General features: G+C 36.6%; 2 protein-coding genes across 3 annotated transcripts; both read left to right on the forward strand.

Annotated features, from left to right (window-relative positions):
* Nucleotides 1-242: 242 nt before the first annotated feature.
* Nucleotides 243-12,367, forward strand: LOC100888960. Of its 2 annotated transcripts, none has more exons than XM_031000461.1 (12): nucleotides 243-485; nucleotides 2,014-2,270; nucleotides 2,840-3,262; nucleotides 3,655-4,582; nucleotides 5,496-5,622; nucleotides 6,088-6,294; nucleotides 6,624-6,921; nucleotides 7,733-7,923; nucleotides 8,684-8,815; nucleotides 9,502-9,636; nucleotides 10,504-10,623; nucleotides 11,199-12,367. In XM_031000461.1, exons 2-12 carry the CDS (start codon nucleotides 2,066-2,068, stop codon nucleotides 11,328-11,330), a joined length of 2,898 nt encoding a protein of 965 aa, XP_030856321.1. In that variant the 5' UTR covers nucleotides 243-485; nucleotides 2,014-2,065; the 3' UTR covers nucleotides 11,331-12,367. The 2 variants fall into 2 exon arrangements, with proteins under 2 accessions (XP_030856321.1, XP_030856322.1); XM_031000462.1 differs by having other exon boundaries at nucleotides 244-373.
* Nucleotides 12,368-13,867: 1,500 nt separating this feature from the next.
* LOC594694 (tRNA methyltransferase 10 homolog C) lies at nucleotides 13,868-17,332 on the forward strand. Its single transcript, XM_003723982.3, has 2 exons — nucleotides 13,868-14,655; nucleotides 15,905-17,332. The coding sequence occupies exon 2, from the start codon at nucleotides 15,945-15,947 to the stop codon at nucleotides 17,256-17,258; it is 1,314 nt and encodes a 437-aa protein (XP_003724030.1). The 5' UTR covers nucleotides 13,868-14,655; nucleotides 15,905-15,944; the 3' UTR covers nucleotides 17,259-17,332.
* Nucleotides 17,333-20,523: the final 3,191 nt, after the last annotated feature.

Genomic DNA, 20,523 nt, shown 5'->3' on the forward strand with positions numbered 1-20,523 from the left:
GTTTTGGTTTTGATTTCTCTGTATAATAAATAATGAGTCATGACTTTTTTTCAGAAGAAATGGTTGCAAATAAGATTTTTCCAAATACATTTTATGCTGGAGAATTATTGATATTATTGCAAAGATATATTTTTAAAATAATTGCACCCCTGTAAATAATTGTCTACTCCGTATTTACGATGATGTCATTCTTAAATTAATACACGTGCATGCCCTCTACTTCCAACCGCGACAAGTCTCGACGGGATTGCACAACTCCATGAAACTGATCGAAGGGAGAAAATACTATAAATCATGGATGAAAATAGATATATCAACCACTTTACAGAACAGAGGCATAAGAGGCCCATGAGGAAAAAGGACGGACGGGAAGGTAAATCTTACAACATTGTAAGTTTAACGTGCAAGAAAGAATCTCGCCTGTCTTGAGAGCAGAACGGGACAACTCGGCGAAACCTTGCCAGCCCGAGGCCGAGAAGACCGAGGTAAGTGCCCAGAGATTAGGCTAGTGGAAGGGGGCGGGGATCAGTCAAGAAGTACACCATGGGCCATGTAGACGTAGGCATACCAATTTTCGTATGATCGTCTGTCACTGTGACATAATAAGTCATTTTGGGGAAGGGGAAATGTGTTTTCTCACATGTTTTGTCTGTACCTTGTACCTTGTGTTTGTCTCTTCCGAAAGGTCCGCTAGGAACTCTCACTGGAAGTATAACTTGGCGTGACGACATGATAGTCACTATACCCACGTATTTTGTCTTTCATGCATGTTTTATTATTAATATTAAGCTACCTGGTAGTATATTGAAGGCAAAATAACACACTTAAATTAAAACAAAATAATAATAATAATAATAAAATTTAATTTTTATATAGTGCTTAATTAATACAAATGTCTCTAAGCGCATTACAAAAGACTTCTTCCCTAACTCAGATCAGTTTAAATTCTAAATTCATTTTAGTTCTGATAGAAATCAAGTTATAAAAGAAACCCGTACCCGGTCAGATTCCCAGACATACAGCATAGATCTATAGTCTAATCACATAAACCCGTTAAAACAATTCGGTCTCTGACATCGACGGTGCATTGTTCCGCTTAGACCGAAAGCTTCAGTCTCTGATAATAATAATAATACTCAGTTCTTTTATAGCGCATAACACATTACAGGATAGCATGTCCCTATGCACTTCAAATAGAAAGGAAAGAATTACAAGAAAAAGTCATACACATTAGAAAATCCACTTAGAAACAAAGAAGTACATGTAGTGTTGGACGCTGAGTTCATGAGTGTACAATTTTAACATTGAATAAATACGTTTTAAGAGAAACCTTAAACTTGTTCAAATTATTGTGATTTTTCATGGAATCTGGAAGTGAATTCCATAAGACTGAGGAGGCGTGCATAAAAGAACGTTCACCGTATGTTTTTGTTGAGGTGGGAGGAACAATAAATAATGATTTTGAGCTTGATCTTAAAGTACGAGTAGGCCGATATAATGATAAAAGTTCACATAAATAAGAAGGGGCAATGTCATGAAAGCATTCGTATGCAAAAACTAATAGTTTAAACAAAATACGGGAGTGGACAGGAAGCCAATGCAGATTTCGTAGTACAGGAGTAATTGATTCGTATTTCCGAGTTCGGGTCACTAATCTTGCCGCTGAATTTTGAATAGTTTGCAATTTTTTGATTTGTCGCTGAGGAAGACCGAAAAGAAGACTGTTACAAAAATCAATGTGGCACAAAACAAATGCATAATGACGGTTGTAATTCCGCTGAGATTGCATCTGGCTCCTCTGACCGCCTCTATACAGATGGGGAAGTTTGACAAATGTCAGTTTTATTAAAGAATTTCCCATACCGCATTGTTATTTCTGTCTAATAATCGCAATTAACTCAACTTTCCCAAGTTATTGTATTTTATCCACCTCTCAAGTCTTGTGATTTACTTTATTATGAAATGACATGATTATACCCTATATTCAACCATTTTCTCTTTTTTTCCTTTCAGACTTTACTCTTAGGTACCTTTTGTCAAGAATTAGTTACCTTCATATCACATCATGGTGCGCCGAGAAGGGACCCGCTTTGGTATAAATACCAATCACAACATCAAGCGTCTGCCATTTCCATACAAGAATGTCTACGCACAACAGAATGTTGTTGTTGAGGCAAAGTTGGATGCAGAAGGTTGCCAGTCAAAGAAACAAGCTGAGATGACTCTCAAGAAACAGCTTCAGAAAGACACATTTAATACCCAACCTGGTGGTAAGATATGAATTTAGGATTGAAATACTTAATATTTACTTCCATTAATCATAAACAATCAAAATGATTCTTTTCATGTGACAACACTATCAGAAGGAAGTGGATACCTCGCTAGTGGGGTTTATACCTTGAATGTACTTTTCATTGATTGCCAGAACTAAAGTAAGAGTAATAGCTTCCACTTTTCTTTGGAAGAGCTTAAAGACATTTATTCAACAACAGAACATCATCATTATTGTTATACTTCTACTTCTACGACGATACTCAGCAGGATCCATAAGTCAGGATGTAGTGCTGAGGAATAAACTATCTAGTTCTTGGTCTAGATGCTTGGTGGAAGCGCTCCCTTGAAGCCCTCCAGTGAAGTAGCGTCAAGGGTGATCTTTGAAAGAACATATATATATATATACTGAAGGCACAGTAGAAGTCTGCTTATGGTGAACTCTGGTAAATATTGGTTATCTATGAAAGGCAATAAATTATAATTAAATGTTAAATCACAGGCAAGCAAAAAAGTTGCTTTATGCGTTTAATGTAATAATAACATTATGTTTTTTCAATTGAATTAGACAAGACATCAAGGACAATCCCGTTCTCTCTGAACAAGGCCAAGAGATGGGAAGTTATTGAAGATATCAAGGAAGAGAGTCACCATGGCAACCATTACATCATCCGAGAGCATCACATGCTTGAAAGGTCATCTCGTTGGTATGCTTCTCACGCCTGCGTCCAAGTCTTTGACTCCTCAGCTGAGACTCCGCTCAGATCACCCAAGAAGAAATATGCAAAGGCTACCGACCTCATCAAGATGGACAAGACTGAGGGAGTGGTCAAAGAGGAAGCAGATTTCGGAAAGAAGAACTGCAAGCGATCAAGAAAGAGGAAAGCACGTCAGGTTGAAGAGGAAGCTGGAAGTTTAATCCAATATGATGTCAGTCGGGCCGCACCAAGAGAAACCTATCAGGCCTGTGCTATATCTTCCTCTAATTCAGGTAGGTGTCATTACTGCTTCAATGTCATGCTGAATGTTCGACACATGCACTGGTCATAAGTGGTCATGGTCTAAAATGAACCCTGAACCTAAAACTACAACTACACCCAACTCTAACCCTAAACCTACCCTATAATTCATTCAATGCTTTGGCAATGTAAAAAAAATGACGTTAATATTGATATTGATATGAATTTCATTGACCTATGATACACAATACTTAAAAATCTAGTTTCCTCTAGCATACTCTCCTTAGTAGTAATGGGAAAAGAGTTGCTAGATCAATGTTGTTACCTTTGCAAAAATCTATGGATAGTTAAGAACTTATTATATAGAAGCTCGTACAAAAAATGTAAGCTCACCTTATCTCTATATTTTAACTTTTTTGTACAGGTTGCAGACATAGAAACAGCAGGAATCGATCAAAGAAGTTAGATCAGTGCAAAATGAATGACTCCTTCTGCGATGGTTTGTGGCAACTCTCTGATAATTTCATAGATGAAGAAGAGGAGGAGGAGTACTTCCAGGTGGAAAACGAGGATGTACCTTTTCAGATTACCATGGAAACCAAGGAGGCAGAGTCCTATGATGTTGCCATGGAAGCCTTGGTGAGTGGATCCATGAGTTTATCAGCTGTGTGTTACCTGGACCATGGAAGACCCTCACAGTGTAAGCCAGTGAAGTCTACCAAGAATCGGGTGTTCCTTGTTGATGAGAAGGATGCGTTGGCTGCTATCCAATACCAGATCCCAAATATAGAGAAGAGGAAAGAGACGAGAGCCGCGAAGAGAGCCGCTAAGAGGCGAGCAGCCAAGAATGCCAAGAAACATGCCGAGGTGGAGTCAGTGAAGGAACCAGTAGAACCACCACCACCACCACCACCACCACCACCACCACCACCTACTGTCCCAGTGAAACCAAGTGAAGTCATCACTGTACAGGCCGATGATGTCACTGAGGAAAACCTGAGAGGAAAGTTTGGGGATCGCTTCATAAAGGGTCAATGCATGCCTCCTCGTTTTGCCATCAACATCAGCGAGAGTGTCATCGAGCATCTAGCAACCAACCCTGGCAATCCTGCTCTATCTAAACTCCTCCAGCAGACTGGACACCACATCTTCACCATCCTGGAGTGTTCACTAGATCCCTGGCAAGTGATGAGACATGATGGGAGACTGGTGGAGAGCATCAGAATGAAGGTCTCTGGGGTCGATGAAGGACAGGAGACATTGACAGGTGCCTTGTCCCGACTGAAGAGTGATAGAATCACAGACGTGGTTGATGCTATAAGCCAGTCAGTGGCACTGCTACCAGCCGACAGGTAAGATTAAATTTCAGTTCAGGGGCCCGTTTCATAAAACTTATTACCGTATCTATAACAAATGCTTAATTTCTATGATTAATTTGCTCTCAGCCAATCAGATGCCTTAATTTCAGTAGCTTGTAACAGTAGCTAACTTGTTATTGATATCAAGTTTATGTAACAGGGCCCTGGTTGGTTACTGGTGAGGGCGGAACTAGATTAACAGAGCTGCCAACCATTCCGTTTTTGCCGGAATTACTCCGTTTTTCCCTCCAAATTACGGCATTACATTTTTTCTTCATAAAATACGTTTTTTAATTTTTTTTTTTTTTTTTTTACATACCGCCCGTCAAACAACTGCCCTAAAATGGTGATTTGATCACAAATTCAATAGAAAACTCAATTTAAAACATACCTGAAAAAGAAAAATATTCTCAAAAAGAATGAAATGCCGATAATACCAAAATAACCACCAAAAAAATTCCTCCTTGTATGGAAAAAACAGCATGATGATTGAACATTTCTTCATTGGAAGTGTGTCGCGCGTGGTTGTAACTTTCGTTTTTATGAATTCCTTTTTTTGGCTTGAAATTCCTTTTTTTTGCCATCATGATTCCTTTTTTTGGTCGCACAAGTTTGGCAGCTCTGGATTAAAAGCATTCTTTCAAACTCAAATTCTTTTTAACATGAACAAAAAAACTTCACATTTGGCACATGTTGTTGTGTTGTTGTTTTAGTTTTTATAGCATGTATCATTCATTTATGAATATTTACATGTGATATGTTGTGTTAGGTTTGGCGTCAAGATAATCCAAAATTCCAAATTGTGCAAAAGAAGTGAAAATCTACTCTAAATGTTTGCCATACAGTGAAACCATTCTATTTTGTAAAGTGCTTGCTGACATTTTTCAATTGTATTTATTTCTTTCAGCTACCTCATAGAAAAAGAAGTTTCCTGTTATAGCACCAAGCCTACCTTAGTTGTTGGTACTGTGCAGACTACGCTTGGCTGGCATTACCATACAACCAATGCTAATAAAGCTATTCAAACAGCACAGGTAAGAATCATATATGTTTGAATGTCATGAAAAGAAAAATTAACCCTCCATATATATTTTGTCTGATTTGAAAGTACAGAAAAGGTAGTAAATTGATTCACATAAATGTGGAGATTATTGTAAGAACAGGAAAAGAATAACATTTATTTGGAAATGTGAGACTACTGAATTATTTTCTCTCTTTGGCAATATAATCAAAATGTAAACAGGTATAAATATCACACAATGAGATATCTCCCATTTGTTGTGTATGAAAAAATATTTTAATTATCCATAGCTTTCTTAATGCTTGTCTGAATTTTCTGAAATGTATACTTATTTATTCTTTTATTGTTCCTGCTCTCATCCTGCTCAACTTTCAATTGGTTTATTCCTCTTGTCGCTAAGCGACTGAGTTTAGCATGGCATTTTGTATGAATAATCATTGTGAACTATATGCTTCTTTTCCATTGCCCTGACTTACAGATAAATGACGAGGAGCCTGAAGGTTGTTTGGTGTCTTGTGGGGCATCCAATTCTTGTGAGTCATGTAGCATCTGTTATGAGGAGCTGAATGAAGACTACCGGCATGGTACTGCTCTTGTTGCCTGTAATCATTGGTTCTGCGATGAATGTTGGAGGAGCCATCTAATTACTCAGATCAACCAAGGAAATATTCACATCACATGCCCTGTAAGTATTGCCACAGTTTCTGAAAAACTTTCACTGCAAATGGTGTAGAATCAAAAAGAACTTTGATGTAAAACACTGAGTTAGATGATTTTGTAGCCTTTGAAAATAGAAGATGTAGATTATGCTTCCTATACACTGCATTAGTATACAGGTACTGGTACTTGTGGCACGTGGTTCTTGGGTTAGTCCAATAGAAATTATTTTTTTTAGGTATTAAGTAATTTTCAACATTGACAATTTGATTTTTAAGATTAGAGGTCTTATTATAAGAATTTTTTTTTTTTTTTACACACTTTGTTGATGTTGATGTCTTTGTTATTCCGTTGTAGGAGTATAAATGCACCGCGTCTGTGGACAGGGTCACCTTGATGTCCTTGGTGCCTTCGAGACTCTTCTCTCGTCACCATACCAGCCGGATGAACAGTGCCCTCATGAGGCGATCTGAGCTGCATTGGTGCCCGAGTCCGTACTGCGGTCGATTACTGAGTCTGTCCCATCCAAACAGACTGGTTGCTGTAAACTGCGAATGCGGTACATTCTGGTGTTCCGGATGTAAAGAAGAGGCTCATTGGCCGGCTTCATGCAAACAGGCTAAGCTCTACAGACGCGAAGCAAAGAATTTGTTCAGTACGTATCATTAGACATTCTTCAGAAATCGGGTCATTTTGTTGCTTTTTTGGTAGACTAACTAGTATGATTAAAGGCAACTTTTTCAAATTGTGTAATCTTGGTACTAGATATAATTAAATGCTTTATTACAATTTCTTAACTTTATAGAACAAGGTCAATAATAACTTTTATAAATGTAATGCTTCCTGGGAGAAATTTCAATAGTTTAAATATATTTGTTGCTTACACCCAGTAAATATGATCGATTGATCAATAAAGGTCAATAATGTTATATGTTTTGACAGTGACTGATGATGAATACTATAAAGAGCGTTACATTAAAAGCATCATTTAACAATGTTAAACCTGAGATGCATGGCCCTACATGGTATCAGTGTCTGTGATATGGTGTAATATTGAAGCCCTAAAAAAATGCGCTTCAAAATGATCATGAAGTGCCTCAAAAAATACAACTTTTTGAGTGACCGGGTTTACCTACACATTTTTCCCAATAGACCGTAGTGTAATCAAAACTGTTCGGAAAACGCAAAATGAAATTTCGATTTTTAATCATGAATATTTTGATAATCAGACAGGGGATCGGCTTGTAAAAGTCATGGGGTTCCTGACTGACCTAAAGGTTTATTTTTATCATTGCCACATGAGCTAAATCCATGATTTTGTTTCAGAATCTGAGACAAAGTTACCAGATCCCTTTTTAAGGTTTGGACCTAAGACCAGTATGCCATTTCACCGAATCCATGATAATGCCAAACACTGTTGTCTTGAAAGTTAATTCATTGTTTTTGATATCATTTTGTTGATGCAGAGAAGAAAGTCGAAGATGGATGTATTCGTTACATCAGTGCTAAGCCTTGCCCTCGATGTGGTTACCCAATTGAGAAGTACTATGGCTGCAATGAAATGGTATGCAAGTGTGGACACTCTTTTTGCTGGGATTGCGGCAAAGCCTTTGATTCATCTCACTACAATTGTCAGTCAAGGAAATGGCTAAATAAGGTATGAATAAGCTAAGTGTATATTTTCCTTCGAAATAACACGATTTTGATCGTGCTTTACATCTGCAGATTCATATTTTCACTGTGTGTTTTAAAGGCTGTCTGTACTAGTTTGGCTAGGATGGATTAGACAGCCAGGGCGGTCACTCACAGGTGGCTATCTCACCAAGTCAGCTCTAAATTAACATAAGAAAGAGAGGATCATGGGGGACCAATGGTCACCGATTAAAGGCATTGTTTCTATATAGATGGAGCAAGTAGCTACAAGTAGTACATGTACAGTGGGGCTTTAAAATCTTTTTGATTTTTGTTTCCCTTTCTTTTAGGCATGCAACAGTAGAGTAGTCTGTAAATGTAACTTGAAATTTGGAGGTTGTGGGTTCAACTGAGCCTTGTATGGCACTCATGATCTTTCACAAGATGTAAATGTACATTTGTCACTTTGTCACTTATAATTTAGGTGTAATGAAGGTATATGCTGTGTGATGTGAGCACCACAAATGGTAGCCTAGCTAAAGTCATTGTAATGTAATGTGGGATGCCCCGAATGCTGCACAGGAGTCGTTAGTGACATCATTATTTTTCTTGGTTTTAATAGTATGATTTATAGCGTTTCCTTAGTACAATGCCCAATATTTAAAATGCTGATGATAATGAGTAATAATCAATATTATTTAACCTCTATGAAACTAATGTACCCATGTTTGTTATCAGGTTAACAAACTCACAAACCAAAGGACATTTCCTTTTTTTCGTTTCAGGTATATTCCATTCAGCCTGAAGACATTGTAGAAAAGACTGCCGTTGAGCTCGCTATGCTCCATCACAGAGAGAGGACCAGCGCTGCCTGCCATCGTCGTATCAGAAGTGCAAGGAAATTGGCAACCAAGATGGTGAGTTTAAAACCACTTTATCCATGTAGTGTGTAAATCAATCAATATCTCTAAAACTATGAAATTTGTGCCAAAATGTCTTCACCAGAAGCCAGAGGACATCTTTCATGTAATGTCTTTGGCTGATACGTTAGATTTTCAAAAAATAATATCTTCAATATCAACAATATTTAAAAGCTTATCACTAATCTATGCCATATGAAGAAGAAAAAAATCTCTCTCTTTGGTGTTTTTTTTTTTATTTGGTTTTCATGTTGTTGCTAAAATGCTTGTCATTAAAATGCTTGTCATTTGCCACTACTGTGGAATAGGAGAAAAGTCAATAATAATAATAAAATAAAAACATGCTTATAAAGCGCTTACCACCAAAGTCTCTAAGCGCTATAACAGATAAAATACAATGATAAACAATTACATATTAAACAAACCAAAAACTTACAAATAAACCTACAAATTACAATACATATAAAATATACACCAATGTGAACAGAGTGAGTTCATCATCAAAAGTGATTTTTGAATAAATGTGTCTTAAGACAAGTTTTGAATTGGTTGACAGTCTGACAGTGTTTGATATGTTAAGGTAGTTTGTTCCGAATTTCAGCAGAAGCTTTGCAATGATTTATAATTGATTTGTATTCTATAAGCAGAATGTTAATACTCTCTGATAATTAACTGCATTTCAGTTGAAGACTGAGAGAGACCAATCAGGGAAGGATTCAGAGAGTACCTCAACTGTGTCTATGACCACCAGTGAATCCTGTCGTCAACTCATAGAAATGAAGCAAACTCTTGTTGAGGTTGCCAACTTTGTCTCAGAGGTAGGTTGTCATAATTACTGAAAATATGAAGTTCTGGGGTGTTTCACAAAGATCCTAAATTTAACTTATCTCTAAGTTGGACTTAACAGTTATGGAAAGCCATTAGCATCTTTGAAAATATTTTGTAAAAATTATCTTAAAAGGCATAAAATGTTGATTCAAATCACTCATATTTTCTATTATCAAGGAGATTTCATGTTCTTGTTGTAGAATTTATGAAAAGTCTAAAATACTTCAATTTTTGCCTTTGAATATATTTTATTTTAAGGCTACAAATGGCTCTCCATAATGTTTAAGTCTAACTTAGAGTTAAGTTTGACTTAGGATCTTTGTGAAACACCCCCTGGTCTTTGTTGGACAAATTCAAAGAAAGCAGTTTGAAGAATAGAGATGAGTTAAAATAGTTGTAGGTATTTGATTTCATCACTGTTTTTTAGAGAGGTTCTTCAAATTTGTCATTTTACAAAGTACCGGTACAAGTTTATGAGATGCACAGAGAAATCCAAATCATATCCTGTCATATCCCCTTAAAAAAGTAACCTCAAGTTGTTATGATTTTACATTATTAAACTTTTTGATATGAACTTTTCAAACTTGGGATAAAATTTAATTTCATTCATTAAATAAGCAATAGACACACAAACAGCAATATTTTGTTTTATATCAAGAAAAGAAAGACAAAATAAGTAAAAGAGAATAAACTGCTCATATACAAATTATGTGAAAAATATAAAGATTGTAATAATAGGTCATCTGTACATATTGATTATTACTGATAGATTGAAATCACATAAGAACTCTCCCAATAATGGTATAAATGTTGCAAGACATTATGAATATGGTTTCTCCTCTGATTTGTCATTTTAGGCTGAATTTGTGTTGGAGCATCTTGAGATCTTGCTATCAGGTTCATCTCGTGATGGCTACAGGAGGGCACTCCTGGAACACAAGACTAGGCTTCTCTTTATTACAGAGAGACTTCAGAAGGTAATTGTTTTTTTCCTTTTACTTTTGTTATTATAATTTTGTATGGACAAAACGAAAAAGCTCTTGTTTTTTAAGTTGTGAAAATACTGTTTTTTCATTTCCTCCTTCATGACTGTTACACTGTTCTGACAAATAAGTTGATTTAATGTCATGAAATGCATCTAAAAATTGCAATTTTTTAAAAGGCAAATCATGTTTTCGACTATTTCTAGCTATTTTTTGAGGTTCTACTTCCTCTCTCCATTTTTACAACCGTTTAAAGAGTGCAGTGCTCATGGCATTCATGCACATTTTGTAGTTAATGATCAAATTATTTTACTAAAAGAGAGGAAGGTTGTTCTTTAGCGCTTGAAGAATATATTAACGATATTGTTGGTCATTGTTGCGTGCTCATTGACATAATTAATGATTTATTTGTTAAAATGTCATTTAAACTAGTTATGAAACAAAAATTTCAAGACAAGGACAACCAATTTTTACATTGTGTACTTATAACAGATAGAGATGCGATTGTAAAAATTTATTTCCATATTTTTATAACTTATCTTTTTCATTGTGACTTTTTTTCTATGCAGATTTTCAAGCAAGGGGTTACTGTTGATGTTGCAGATGTGGAGCATCTGTTAAACTGTGGGAAAGATTGCTTAAGATGGATTGCATTGTCAACCGCACAACTCACCAGAAGCATCGAATCAACTGAACAGTGAATGACAAGCAGTGAACACAATATTTCTTATACTCTCGCCTAGGTGAGGTTTTGAGGAGGCGAGTTGGCTCAGTCGGTAAAGCGTCTGCCTGTCGAACCAAAGGTCAAATCCAACCCAGGCAGATGACTGAAGCCTGCGTTGTGTGTTAACGTGCCCCATTCCTTCTTTTATAGCACAGGCTATCCTAAGTGGAAAACACAAACACTTCGTCTCTCGGATAGGATGTTAAATGGAGGCCCCGCGTAGAAGAGAGTCACCACCTTTGCACGTTAAGAACCCACGTATAAGAGTAGGGGAAACCCTGGTGTAGTGGTCCACTTGCAAACCTCCAATCAGTTACACTGGGAGGAGAGACCCAAGGGTTACAGTGATTCAGTTCGCATTTCGCCTTCCAGGCACAGGTGACGCCAAATACTTAATAATAATATAAATCATGCCTTATGAATTGTAACAACAGACAGAAAGATGTGACATTGAAGGCGCAATTTGTGCAATATTTGTTCTACATTGAGACATGATGAGATACAATGAATGTATTCAAATTATTTCAAAAATGTAAAACTTCAAGATACAAAATAAGCAATGAAATGTATATACTAGAAGAAACAAGAGAATTGTTATATGAATAAATGTATATAGTCAAACACCTTATTTAAATGCTTTAGAGATTGGACGATATATGAAAGAAACAGAATTGTGTAGCGTGTGACTGCATACAGTGATTCTTTACAGTTTTAATCTTGTAGCATTGGATTTGTTAAACTTTGTAACACTGTTCATACATGATGAAATCTATATTTCTTATATTTTTATATTGTACTTAAATGTCTTTCATAAATTCATATAAACATGTATATATGTATATTTGTATAGATATATAATGATTAAAACAATTGAAATACAACCCTTGAGAGTCACTCGTAGAAGATAACTCTCAAGGATTTTTATTTCAGTAGTTTTAATCGTTATTTGTATAGTACTATGATGGAAGATTATCCCAATTAAATTATTTTTTAATATATATATATATATATATATATATATATATATATATATATATATATATATATATATATACAGTTAACAATTAAATTATTAATACCACTTGTGAATTAGATGTTTTTTTTTTTTTTTTTTTGTAACTCAAGAATGGAATGGTTGAATTAATGCCTTTGTTGAATATCTTTAGATGTAAGCTTTTATATGTCACATGCTTAGGAAATGCAAAACAGGACGAATACATTTTATAAATGCAACTTTGTAATTCAAACAAGAAAGGAAAACTTTAGTCCCATGATAAATTGTGCTCAATACAAGCAGAAAAATCAGATTAAATAATGAAAACATTTCTAGTAAAACTCAGACAACTGTTTATGATATAATGAAATTGTATATCAAATGTATGTATCTACCAGGCACAGTAGTTGTAACATAATCATGAATTTGTGATGTCATTCCCTTGTACTACTCAACTGTTTTGTTTTTGCACATTTTATAGATATATATATTCCACTACTCTAGAAAATGATTTTTCAATGCCTTCACTGGAATTATGTCAACAATGACATATTTTGCTATTTGAGCTCAAAAAGAGAACATGTTTCAGAAAAAAAAATTATTAGCTTGTATATTTAGCCACACATTTGTATCTATATACAGAAGAAAATAATAGTGGATATACCAGATCATCAAAATATTTTTTCTTCATCATATTTTTGAGAGAAAATGCAATATTTGTATTACAACTTGGGCTAGAGATTAGGAAATTATTTTCTTTTGGACAAAAAGGGACAATTCATGGTTTGAAACGGGAAACTACTGAAAAAATGACATCACAAACTCAGGAATAAATCATAACTTCTCCATCAGACAGCAATCTTCATATCGTTCTAAAAGATTTAACTTTTTATTATCAGTTGTCAGTTGTTTGAGCATATCTAGCAATGTAACTTACCAATAAATTATTTTTTTATATGAAATGAATACATTCATTGTTGTCAATTTTCATCTTTGTTAAGCATTCATTGTCCTTATAATAATTGATATTAGAGAGTTATAGGCTGCTATCTCCTTGATTGAACCATGCCATTTCATGCTAACATGATTATTACACAGAGTACCTATTACTCAAGTTTGAGTGTGGTACGATCGAGTGCTGAACATGATAATCACAAAAGAGAGAGGGAGAGTCCTGTTCCCTAAAAAAAAAAAAAAATATCCATCATATTTATCATTTTCTTTGAGTTTGAAACTTAGTAGTGGCTGTGACGTGACAGTGGTAGTGGTTGTGGTAGTGGTAGTGGCAGTGGCAGTGGTAGAGGTAGTGGATAGTGGTAGTATCAGTGTAGCCTCCATTTAATTAATGCTCAGATGCAAATCAACTAAGTGTGTCCTTCTGCTTTGCAGAGGTTTCATAAACATCTTCGTCTTCCTCTTTTTTTTCTTCTTTTTTTTCCATTTTTTTTTTTTTTTTTTTTTTTGGGGGGGGGGGGGGGCACACAACCCCACGAAACATTGTTTTCAAGCCTGTATTTTCAAGAAATGACCTGGAGGGTCTTTACCTATGAAGATCATAGAAGTATAATATCCATTTGTATGTGTCGGTTTACTCTCACCTCCCTGGTTTATCCCATATTCTTGACGGGGGTATGCCTTTCATTTCACATGAGCAAAGAGCTTACATTTCGAAGGCTATGCGATGATCCACTAAACACGCGTAATACGAGTAGCAATCCATCGCAGTGTACCTTTTCTTTGGGGGTGGGAGGAGGGTTGACGGTATGGAGTCGATTGCTTGTGATCTTCCAGGGCCTTCAACATTTGTTCATAATTCTAAATTGCTAGATAAACCCAAGTCACAGCTTACATGATTCTACAAAAAGAAATACCAGGGAAATGATATACAATCAGTTTTCCTATTCACTTATGGGTCATTAATCGAACAGATGAATTTTGTTTTTCAGTGTACGTTTAGCACTTTAGGGTTTTTCCCACAGATCAAAAACATGAAGAGTCCTTGACATTTAAGGTGTTTTTTCGTGAAAATCATGCTCTTGAAATGGGTTCCAAACCATCCATCTCAGCTTGTATTTAGTAAAAGAAATATACTCGAAAAGAAGACACAGCTGTTCTACGGAAATAAGAAGAGTCATTTCTCTCTGACAAGTATGCTCTTATGCGATATGCACGCATGATAATTGCACGTGGGTAATGGATTGGAATGGCAGCCGTCTACGTCAGGCTGCATTGACCAAAAAAACAATTTCCAAGATCAGATCACTGAAAGAACATCAACTGTAACTGTAATTTCAGGATAGTACCATTGGTAAGTAACTCCATTATTTACCTCTTAACTTTGCATAGTTTATACTTAAAATAGATCCTCACTAACAGACTAAATAACTTGTTTTCCTCGCGTCATACTACTCGTATTGTCGTTCGGTAACTCGTCGGAGCTCCGCCAGAGCTTAGGCGCTTCATTGCAGCAGTGCTCCACTGATTCAACCGGGCAGGGAACCGGTGAGAGCTGAAGCTTGCAGCTGGACACCTTCAACTTCCAAGTTGGAACTGTGCTCCGATTTACATAAATTACATTGTCTGTGTAGTTGCAGCTGTATACTTTGTTTTAATACACTTTTCTTTATCAAAAAATTGTTTGTTTTTTCTTTTCAATTGTACGAAAGAATCTATACTATATTTAAGGCATATTTATTGCAAGTCTTGTCTCTTGACAGACTTGTCTTGAGATGAGACAGACTTGAGATAGAGATAGCATTTGCAACATGTTATGACATGAGTGAACCAACGAACTAGGAAATCACCATGTACTGTAATGAGTGTAAATAAGCTTGATATTATATCCCCTTCATTGAGCCTGCATAAGTGCTGCTTCTTTCATGAACTGAAGTTCGGCCATTTCATAATATAATTATATTTATAGCCAAATATGCACATTGCATAATTATTAACCTATACAGTGAAGTTAGGCAAAAGCATAAGGACGTCGTTTCTAGCTTGGGCATGACCATGAGATGGAAGAAAATGAGAGAATGGTGAACTGAGACTACTGAGTCTTGATAAAGTTGCAGATTTCTCTCTATTTAACAAATTCAGAGTAAATATGTGAACATCATATATGCATAACCCATTTTTGTTTCTTTTTAAATCTCTTTGTGACTCTGTTTAAGATTTTTGTTTAAAGCTTCTTATTTAGGGGTCAGAGTAAGGCCAAGTCAAGTCAATTCCCTTTCCTCCTGCTGCCTAATTTCTATTGTTTGTTATTTTTGTTTAGACATGATAAAAGATAAAAATCTGGAAATCTAGGCATTGAGGTACCAGTGTGACGAAGTTGGTGCAATTTGTAATAGTTTTTAATTGAATGTAGTGCCTGAGTGAATTGAATGAAATATGAAATAAAAATATTTGGATTAACCTGTGGTATTTGAAATGTACAAGTCAAATATTATGTATCAAATAAAATGGAACTTTACTGGGAGTATAATTATCATTGACCATTTTCTATATTTACAACATTACAAGATGTTATACATTTTCTTCTTCGTCAATTTTTTCAGGTACCAACTTTCCACTGAGACCTGATGAATTGCTTGAAAGATGTTGCGATTACTACTTTCACACTGCAACAAATTGAGAAGCACTCAATGCCGTATGCTGTACAAGACCAGTGAGTTCACAGGACCAACAAATCTCTTCTTCAAACGTGATGTATGTCTGCTACAGAGATTCATACATGGGGGAGTAGTGGCGAGGAATGAGACCCATAGCTTCATCGATGACAAGTCCTCTCAGGTTACAGATGGGCCGAGTGAAAGTGAGGACATCATAGAAAAGACGAGAAAGGAAGTTGCAGACCTTTTAGCCATAGGATGGCAAGCTCCAGAGAAGATTTCAGATCCAGACATTGAACATTTCTTGACTCTCACCTCAAAGAAAGGTCGGAAGAAATTTCTGAAGTTCCTGTGCAAGAAGGAACTTATGAAGAAGAAAGACAAGATGAAAAGGGAAGAGAAAGCAAGAGAGAGAGCTTTATTCAAAGAAACACAAGACCTTGATGACGACAACGATGCCTTTCCAAATCGCTTCTTGCTTCGCATCCATAACAACACAATCTCACAGTTTGATAAGTGGAGACTAGCTGCTGGTATGAAGTTTGGTCCTAAGATAGCATTTGATTTCAGCTATGAAGACCTGATGAAAAGACAAGAGGTGATCAGTCTTGTTCAGCAGCTTATGCATGCAGTGAATGCCAATAAGTATGCCAAAGACCCATTTGACATTCATTGGGTTGGCCTAACTCCCGAGACCCAGTCCTTACAAGAACTAAAGCGCTTGCATACAGTTGCATTGGAGAACGCCATGGTAAACGACACAGAGAAGGATCTCTTGGAAGTCTTTCCTAAAAAGGACATTATATACCTGAGTGCGGACTCTCCAAATGTCTTGAAGTCTTATGATAGTGACAAGGTGTACGTCATTGGAGCATTAGTGGACAGGAATATAATATACACAGGACAATCCTTAGCGAGAGCAAAGCGGTTCGGTCTAGATCACGCACGTCTTCCGCTGGACAGACATCTTCAGTGGGCGACAGGAGCCAAGAACCTGACCCTGGACCAGATGATGAAGATCATGATTGAGATGAATACGTCCGGTGACTGGGTCAAAGCCTTTCAGCATGTACCAATCAGGAAACATGCTGGTCTTCGATCAGGTCCACATTGGGACAAAGACCAGGAGAGCAAGCGTCCTACGAAACCGATGAACGGTGATGGCATTCAAAGGAATCCATCTCATTTTGTGTCTAGTCGAACGAGGCAGTTCAAGAGTTCAACAAGCAGATCTGGTGCTGAAAGCAGGCAAAAGAAAAATCTTGAGGCAGATGATGACACCAGTAGTACAATTTTTTGAAATAAAGAAACCTACATTATTAAAAACACTACATACTGAATGTTGTCTTCAACACATATCCATCTATCAATTATTTTAAAAAATAGTACTGAGAAAGTGTTGTATCATAACCATCAAGTTATTTACCATCACTGTCAATATCTGATTCCAGAGGTATCAACTGTCGCCACTCATAATGTTGGTTCCCATCTCACTATGGCTTGAATACCTATCGATTTAGTATTAAAGAATATTTGGTTGCTTAAGCCCCCCTTTCCCCTGCATCCTTCTGCTGTGCATATTTCTGTTATTGGTTCTCATCAATACTGTCCATATTATAATTTGTGTGAGAATCCTTTGTTCATATTTCATAGATATATGTTTCATATGTAATTTCTTTTTAGAATCCATTTGATAACCTATGTCAGGATTTTTCTCCAAATGTAGTATGAATCATCAATGCTTTTTTCCAGATTAAGTTGCTTTCTACTATTGTATATTTTTCTGCTGATCTGCTGCATTATGAGATTCCCTTCAAATACAATTTCATTGTCGGAAGTCGGAACTCTTATCATCTTTAACCTGAAATCTCGAGAACTATTTTAGACCTGAATTACAACCTGATAATTTTATATTGTTATGGAGAGATAGACAAATAGTCTTCTGTTTAACTCTCCTTCGTGACAAAAACTAGAGAATGTACCAATGTTGTAGGGACTTCATCTTCCTAAATTACATAAACACAGGGATTGGTTAAAATTTTGTGAGGTCAAGCTTCCGCACGTCACTGATATCCTTTGGCAAACACTAGTCTACATTTGCCACTTTCTACACAGGTGTATTAAGGGAGTACTAGCCCACAGGTAGCAAAGATGCGTTCAATAGTGGCAGAATCTAGAGTTGGGTTTATGAATTCCTGATTTCAATACAGTGTATATTGAAGCATGCAGATACTATACTAGATCAGTGGCGGATCCAGGGGGAGGGGGGCCTGGCCCCCCCCCCCCCCCCCCCCCCCCTCCCCTCCCTGGGAAAAAAATGCCTGCAGCCGGCAGTGGCGGATCCAGGCCCTTGTGGAAAAAAACGTGTAAAAATACATTAATTTTACCTTTTTTTGGAGATAGGCCCCCCTGGCACTCAAGGGGGGGTGCAATTTCAAATTTTCGAGGGCCCAAAACAAATAAGTGCTCTCTACCCCACCCCCCCCACCCCCACTGCGAATTTTCGGCCAGCGCCAAAAAAATGTTTAAAAATATTGCTCACTACCCCCCCCCCCCCCCCCCCCCCTACTGAGCAAAATATTGGCCGGCACGATTTTCATATTTCAGCACACTAAATTTCAAATTGATTTCAAATTTGGGCCCCCACCCCTAAGAAATCCTGGATCCGCGCCTGTACTAGATCATAATACAGTCAAACCTGGCTATAGCGACCGCCCAAGGGAAACACAAAAAGTGGTCTTTGTAGACGGATTCCTTTAGTAAAGTTTTCAATGAGAAACCATTTTCAAGGGAAACACAAAATGTGGTCTTTGTAGACAGGTGGTCACTTAAGCAGGTTCGACTGTATTGTTATTTTTGTAATTGTTTTATTACAGATCAGTGAAAATGATGCATAAGTTTCTGTTCAGAACATCAGATGGATTGGAATGCGATTTGCAAGTTTGAATAAATTAAATATTGTTATTATGCAAGTTTATGGTAGCTTACTTGTGATAATTTTTATCCTATTCTTTATCTTCATCAGAACAAGATTTGAAATGGAAACAAACCATGGTTGCTTTCATAAGTGTTGAATAATGAGTATTTGATGCAATTATGCATGTATGCACTGTGCACACTCTTTTCTTCTAACATCATTCAACCAATATTTAACTGTTCTCAGCCCATGTTCAGTTATGTAAATTAAAGGGAAATGTAACCTTAACAGACAACTACTCTAAAAAAAAGCGGAAAAATCAAGAGATGCGGACTGGTGAAAGTTTGAATTAAATCCTTCTCCTTCTCCTTTTCCTTCTTCTCATCCTTCTTCTCCTCCTTCTCCTTCTTCTCCTTCTCCTTCGTTATCCATAATATCACAAATACATGTTTGATGATGTGTTGCTGTTGGGCTACATCTGGTGAACAATAAGTATTTGGGCGAAGTCCCACACACACACACACACACACACTCCGGGGTCTGAAGGACCGCATTCGTGTTCCCTAAATCTCCGGTAAAGGGGTACTTTTCACACAACAAAGTCCAGCCCGAGATTTGTTTTTAAAAAGGGGATTTATTTGACTTTTCACCCGGTGATTTTTTTTATAAGGGGGTATTTTTTCTCCCGCTCTCTTTTGAATCCTGAGAAATTTAAAAAGAGGGTTATGAAATATTAAAAGGGGTGTGTTTTTTTTTTCTCTCTCTCTCTCTTTGGACTCCTGATTTTTTTCTTTAAGGGGGTTATAAAATATCTTGAATATCATAGAAAGGGGCGTACATTGAGCAGTGTTCCGGACTATTAATATTAACTAAACAAAATACTAAATACTTTAGTTTCAAAAAATTTTGCCAAGTTTTCACAGTTGCGAAATTAAATCAGAGCTTCATGTGATATGTGGAAATTGGCCATTTAACGCCTAGCTTTTAAAAAATGTAAAACTCAAAGTAACAGTTTTTAGATTTAAATGCCTTGTTGTAAAACATTTTATGACATTTCGTGAGATAAGACGTTTATCAAATTGAAGCTGAAACCTTGCTCTTTCCTCAAATATAAATTATGTCATATGCCGAAAGTTTTTTTTTAAAGTCTTACTGTTTGAGATTTAATTAAGGGCTCAAACCGGCAAATCGAGGGGGGGGGGGGGCTTAACCGCACAGATATATTGTACATTATACATATACATGCAATACTGGCCAAAATGCATTTGTTAGTTTCAAGGCCTTTAAAACTATCGTATGACATTACAACTAAATAATGACTTACACCATTTAAAAACTGTAAAGTTCGTTTTACTGTCGTAATTAAGAGGGAGATGCAAGGGGGGGGTAGAGCGAGAAGGTACAACCCATCCCATCCCCACATGCTGAGCCCACCTCTTAACTAGAAAAGTTTTCTTTTGGCATTACAACATTACAGTTTCGTATTTTGTAAGATCGTAAACTTTGGTTTAATTTCCACATCGTTTCTTCACTCAATCGGATAAGGCAGTGTCGGGTACAATCAGCTCGGGTGATTATATTTCGGAAGGGGAGGGGGAGGACATGCAGGACGATTTAAATAATCAAAAAGCGACTTCCTACCACATTG

Source organism: Strongylocentrotus purpuratus, unplaced genomic scaffold, assembly GCF_000002235.5.
Source record: "Strongylocentrotus purpuratus isolate Spur 01 unplaced genomic scaffold, Spur_5.0 spur5_scaffold_6, whole genome shotgun sequence".
Classification (NCBI taxonomy): domain Eukaryota; kingdom Metazoa; phylum Echinodermata; class Echinoidea; order Camarodonta; family Strongylocentrotidae; genus Strongylocentrotus; species Strongylocentrotus purpuratus.